This window comes from Panthera uncia, chromosome B1 (genome assembly GCF_023721935.1).
Source record: "Panthera uncia isolate 11264 chromosome B1, Puncia_PCG_1.0, whole genome shotgun sequence".
Classification (NCBI taxonomy): Eukaryota; Metazoa; Chordata; class Mammalia; order Carnivora; family Felidae; genus Panthera; species Panthera uncia.
In genome coordinates, this window is record NC_064811.1 from 89859541 (window position 1) to 89865540 (window position 6000).

The 6000-nt window shown below is 42.5% G+C and overlaps 1 protein-coding gene across 2 annotated transcripts in view; it reads right to left on the minus strand.

Moving 5' to 3' along the window:
* The window catches only part of PLA2G12A (phospholipase A2 group XIIA), a 34931-nt gene extending 31425 nt beyond the window's left edge, over positions 1 to 3506 (minus strand). Inside the window, exon 1 of one of the 2 annotated variants that reach the window (XM_049631016.1) lies at positions 3165 to 3506. In XM_049631016.1, the coding sequence (XP_049486973.1) occupies positions 3165 to 3375 (211 nt within the window). In that variant the 5' untranslated portion in view covers positions 3376 to 3506. The remainder of the gene's footprint in view (positions 1 to 3164) is intronic. The other variant, XM_049631019.1, reaches the window with a different exon arrangement.
* Positions 3507 to 6000: the final 2494 nt, after the last annotated feature.

The following is a 6000-nucleotide window of genomic DNA, read 5'->3' on the forward strand; positions in this document are numbered from 1 at the left end:
ATGATCTTGATTCCTACCTCACGGAGAAAAACCGAGGCAATCAAAAGAGAACCTGGCCATCTATCCACCTAATCATCATCTGCGCCCATATCGTCTACCTTTGTTCCTATTAAGAGAAAAATGTCCTCTGTGCTCTTGGCCAATCTATTTATATATTGGAACCCACTCCTGTCACTTACCTAAGGACATGATACGAATAGGTCTCCTTCCTCTCTCCTGTTATCAGTGTTTTCACTCTCTACTGAATCATCCTCAAAAGTACACATATATATTATTATTTTTCCTAATGACCTAAAAACTTTTTCCACGTCTGCCCTATTACAGTTAATGGTAACCCCATCCTTCCAGTTATCCAGGCCAAAAACTTTGGATTCATTTTTTATTCTATTCACACCTTCCTTCTGAGCCATCAGCAAATCCTTTGGGCTCTTCCTTTAAAATGTATCCAAAAATCCAACCACTTCTCACTATCTTTATTGCTACAAACCTGTACAAAACCACCATCGTCTTTTGTCTGAATTCCTGCACTTGTCACCCTGCCTCCATTCTTGCTTGCCACCTTCCTGGACCCTTTTTATCCTTTGCACAACAGTCAAAGGGATCCTGTTAAAACATAAATCACTGAATAAATTTACTTATTTGTAATTCTAAAACATTTTACAAGCCAATTTTGTTTTATATTTTTCAGAAGAAATCAGAAAGTTTTCTTCCTCAAATCTTTTCTGTCAGGGAGAAAAAAATTAAAAAACAAATAGCAACTCTCTAATTTGTTCTCCCAAATAACTTTACTTCAATCTCAATAAAGCCTTGTTCCCACACTAGGGAGGATGGCCAGAAGGGAGCAAGTCTCCATAACGCCAATCCTTTTGATAAAACAAAGAAAACTGAATGCAACAAGTCTGTGTCCTTTAATCTGACCACCCTCTCCCTACTACTAAGTCTTTTTTTTTTTTTTAAAGCTCTTTACCGCAACTATTAAACACCCCTGAATCACCATGCTCCCGTAGCTTTGGGATTTGTCTGTTTCTGTTTGGTTCTGATTTGGTCACCTGCATTCCAAAATACAGGAGAGGTTGAAACAGTGTTCTAGGAAGACTTCTCAGGTAACAGCAATTAAAGAACAATTTTCATTATGTTGGAATTATCAACATGGTGACTTGGAACCACAGTCCTATAAGCAGACAGCATTTTACTAAGACACAAAAGGACGTTCACTGAAGAATGTCATTTCCTCAATTCTCAAGTTCATTTGTGGTTTCTTTTTTTTGTGCCGGAGATCTTGCTCAAAACTCCACATGGTAAATTTAGTGGGGCTTGTTGAAGATAAAAAGGGTTAAGTAATACGAAAGATTAAAGTCATCTTTATAACAGGAATAGTATCCAATCAAATGCAGAGATATTTTAAATGTAAATAAACTCTAGAACACTTGATTCCTAACAAGTAAATGAAGACTGCTCCTTCCAAGCTTTTCCTATCTCAGTAAATGGCAACTACATCCTTCCCTTGGTTCAGGCCAAAACCTTCCGAGTCATCCTTGACTAGCCTTTCTCCGCAGGTCCTTTACACCTGCGCTTCTCTCTGCCTACAGGGTTCCTTCTCCAGATAATCACAGTGACGTCACCTTCACCATTTTCAGATTTCTTCTCAAATATTATCTTATCAGTGAGACCTTCCCTGAACAACCTATTTAAATGAGTAAACTGCCTACCAACACAGCCACTGCTGTTTTTACTATTGTTCTCTAAACACTGTTCTACTTCAGACCTACATATCCTACATATTTGGCTTTTTTTACTTGTTGTTTAGTTTACTGACTGCCTCTCCCCACCAGAATGTAAGCTGCATGATGAATTCTGTGTATTCTCTATTGCTGAATCTCCAATTGGTAGAACACTTGAGAACTAACAGGCACTCAAGTATTTGTATCATGACTAAGTAAAATTATGATACTGACTCAGGAAAGGCAACCATTTAATCTTCATATAATTCACTTACTCCTCCCAATAAGCTCTAAAATGACAAAAACATCCTTCCTGACTGCAAACTGGTGATATTTAGGCGTAAATTTTGGAAGAAAACATTTTGCACCTCGTAGCATACAAGATATGGCTCATTCTTTAATTCCATTAACATAAAACTGGAAATTATTTTGAGAATTACAGGCAGCAGGTGGCATCACAATTTTACATTAAAGAGATTTATTTTAAATTCACCTACATCCAAACTGGTTTTACCATTAGTCACTGAGTTCCCCATTACTTTGAGCTGCCAAGCATTAAATGAACTAGGCCTAGACTTCATCTCTTATTTGAAATATGAGCTCCCTAACAAAATCTTGACATTTTGAATTTCCAAAGAGAAGCCCTACTATCTTATCTGAACTGCTACAATATTTAAACATTCAAAAAAAGCAAGTGCTTGAAAAGATCTCTGCTGAGATAGAGTTTATTTTAACCAAAATGCCCCAAACAAGTTCTCAGATTCAAACAAAATTAAAGTTAAAAAATACGAAAAAGCAAACCAAAACAATGATATTAGTATTAATCATTACTAATTGGAAGAGGCGCCACTGATAACCAAGGAAAGAAAATTCCTACCAAGTCGTGATAGACAATTTCTCCAAGAGTTATCACAACTCTTTCTCAACAGAGCACACTAAAATGTCTGTACAAAGGTCGTAATTTATTTTCTGTAGCTCTGCAGAAAAAAAAAAAAAGAAATTAAAACCAATTACTGAGAAAGTTACAACGTCATGATTAAAATTCTCGGTATATTCTGCATGTTCAGCTGACTAACAGCGCTAAAATACAGAGCTAAAATCAGTCGGTTCCACTCCGTTTCCATGACGAGTACGTCACAAAGTTCTTAGGCAACTTTGGGCAATAGCAAAAGAAAAAAATAAGAAAGAAAAGGTAGTAATGGAAAAACAATGAAAACAGAACGGAGAGTATACCCTCAGGTGACCTCTTACATCCTAACAATTGTGGTGCGAACTTCTAACCTGATTGCTCAATCACAAGAACGGGAAGATTCTAGCAGTGATTAAGATTTTCCACGGCTAGAGGACAACGTCAAGGTGTGCCCTGCATCTCCCACTTCCACTGCCTCCGTCCCCGCAACACCCTGAAATTGAGGGCCTCGCAGGGCCTGGGCTCCCTCTCACCGTCATTGCACTTATACTGGCAGAGCCCGTCCTCGCCTCCCAGGAGGTCCAAGGCGGCGTTCAGGTACGTGTCTATCTTGTGAACGCCGTTCCGGATGGTCTTCAGGGTGGCCCTCCAGTCGGTGGTCTGGGCCTGCTCCTGGCACCTGAGAGGTGCGGGCAGGAAGAGGAGTAGCAGGAGAGCGAGCGCGGGCCGCGGGAGCAGGGCCATCAGCGCTGCGCCGGGCCGTGCCCCCACGGAGCCCACGGGGCGCCTTGGAAGCGGCGCCAGCCCCCAGCTGCTAAGTCCCCAGCAGGCTACATGCCCACGCCTCCTTCCGAACTGGGACGCGGGCCCTCCCCGCCTTTACTGAGCTCCCGCGGGGAGGCGGTGCCGTTGCCAAGACGCGAGACACTGCGCACGCGCTGACCAAGTCCCGCGGTCCCTACTGTGCGCCTGCGCCAGGGCGTGGTGCGTCAGAGGCTGGAGAAAGCGCGAGTGCGGGGCTGCTGTGGTGTCCACCGCGCCGTAGTAATTCCCACTTTGCGCCTCCGCCCGGGCTCTGGTTAGTATTGCCTGAGGGTGTAGTATTAACTCAATACCGGTGTCGGGCACCATCCCCCAAGGAGGCTGGCTAAATCCGTACCGAGTGGCTGTGACCGTCGGGTTTTTTTTAAAGCCCCCTCCCGGGTGGTTGTAGGGTGCAACCAGGACAGGTTCAGCCCAGCAGTTCCCTCCCCAACACGTCTCGTGGGACATCTTTTCGGGGTGTTCACCGTAGAAGAAATGAGTTCCCGTGGCCCCTTACAGAGGCGAGGGGTACAGCTGAGTTTTCTGTTTGAAATCGCGATTCTGCCTGAGAGGTGGAACCGAATCCAGAACTACCTCCTCGCGTTCTCGCCCGGTCTTCTAGACCCACGGTGGCTGCGGCTGGGAGAGCGTGAGCCAGACAGGTCGGCACTAGGCGGAGGTGCTGCCTGACTGGCAAGCATGAGCTAGAAGCTCCTTTAGAAATTCTGGAAGAAGAAAATAGTTGGACAATAAAAAGTGTTTTCTTTCTTGGTAAGGAAGAAACAGTGCTCTATACTTGGATACAGTTAAAAAAACAAAAAACTTTTAAACATGGTTTTCCTACTCAACATATTTTCTAACTTGATAACTACCGTGACGTTTCTCAGTATCTTTCCCTGCGCTATGCAGAATCCTTAACAATTGCAGTGGTTGCCAAAGCTATAAATATCTGATTATCTTAGTATCCCAGAAGTTTCCAAGAATTTCACAGTAAGATCAAGGGCAATATTGCAAGTATTAGGTGTGTGTTTTCTTATTAAAATTCCCAATAAATTCTAGCTTGGCGTTTTGTGTTTGTCACAAGCTTCATAAGTATAATAAATGTGCACTTTAGAGTTCGTAAGAATCATATCCTTCTTTATTGAGAACTTACTCTGCCATGCACTTCACATACACAATCTCTCACATTCAGAACACCGCTTTACAAGGATGCAGACTTTGGGTAAGCTAGAAAAAGCTGTCTCTCTCCACAGAAAACAGATGGATGTAGCTCAACCCCAGCCTGCCACCCTCAGCCAGGTGTCCCTGGGCTATGATCAACTCACCACAATGGAGGATGGGAGACAGGTGCCTAGGGATGGAATCAAGGTACAGAGAAGTCTGTGAAGTATCCAGTCAAACCAGGAACTATTTTTACCTCACGAGATGCCAAAGATTTTTGTTTCTTCATTTTTGTACAGAATATACCAAAACATTCAGAAAAGGGAGCATAGAATTTTTTTTTTTTTTTAAGCTTTCTGGAGCATTGGTTTTCTCATCTCTAGTGTGGGTGTTGAATTAGACTATCTCTGGAGTCCCACCTAGTTCCACCTCCCAAACCCTTAAACCGGGTTTGGTTCTTTGAAGTCTTCAGAGAAACTCTCCCATATGTGAGTATATCTTCCACAAGAAAAGAGAGAATGCAATAACCTGATTCCAACCCTTAGTAACCGAACCTCCAAAGGCTTTCCTTTTTTCTTTTCTCTATTCATTCACTCCTTGGTGATCTCATCTGATCTCTTTCTTTCTTTTCTTTTTTTTTTAGATTTATATCCAAGTTAGCATATTGTGCAATAATGACTTCAGGAATAGAATCCAGTGATTCATTCCCTACATATAACACCCAGTGCTCATCCCAACAAGTGTCCTCCTTAATGTCCTTTGCCCACTTAGCCCATCCCTCCAGCAACCCTCAGTTTGTTCTCTATATTTAAAAGTCTCTTGTGTTTTGGGGCCTGGGTGGCTCAGTTGGTTGACCGTCCAACTTCGGCTCAGGTCATGATCTCACAGCTCGTGAGTTTGATCCCTGCGTCGGGCTCTGTGCTGACAGTTTGGAGCCTGGAGCCTGTTTCAGATTCTGTGTGTCCCTCTTTCTCTGCCCCTAACCCACTTGCATTCTGTCTCTGTCTCTCTCAAAAGTAAACAGTAAAAAAAAAAAAAAAAGTCTTGGGAATGCAAGCTGGTGCAGCCACTCTGGAAAAACAGTATGGAGGTTCCTCAAAAAACTAAAAATAGAACTACCCTATGACCCAGCAATTGCACTACTAGGCATTTATCCAAGGGATATAGGTATGCTATTTCGAAGGGACACATGCACCTCAATGTTTATAGCCACACTATCTACAATAGCTAAAGTATGGAAAGAGCCCAAATTTCCATCAATGGATGAATGGATAAAGAAGATGTGCATATATATACAATGCAGTATTACTCAGCAATCAAAAAGAATGAAATCTTGCCATTTGCAACTACATGGGTGGAACTAGAGGGTATTATGCTAAGCGAAATTAGTCAGAGAAAGACAAA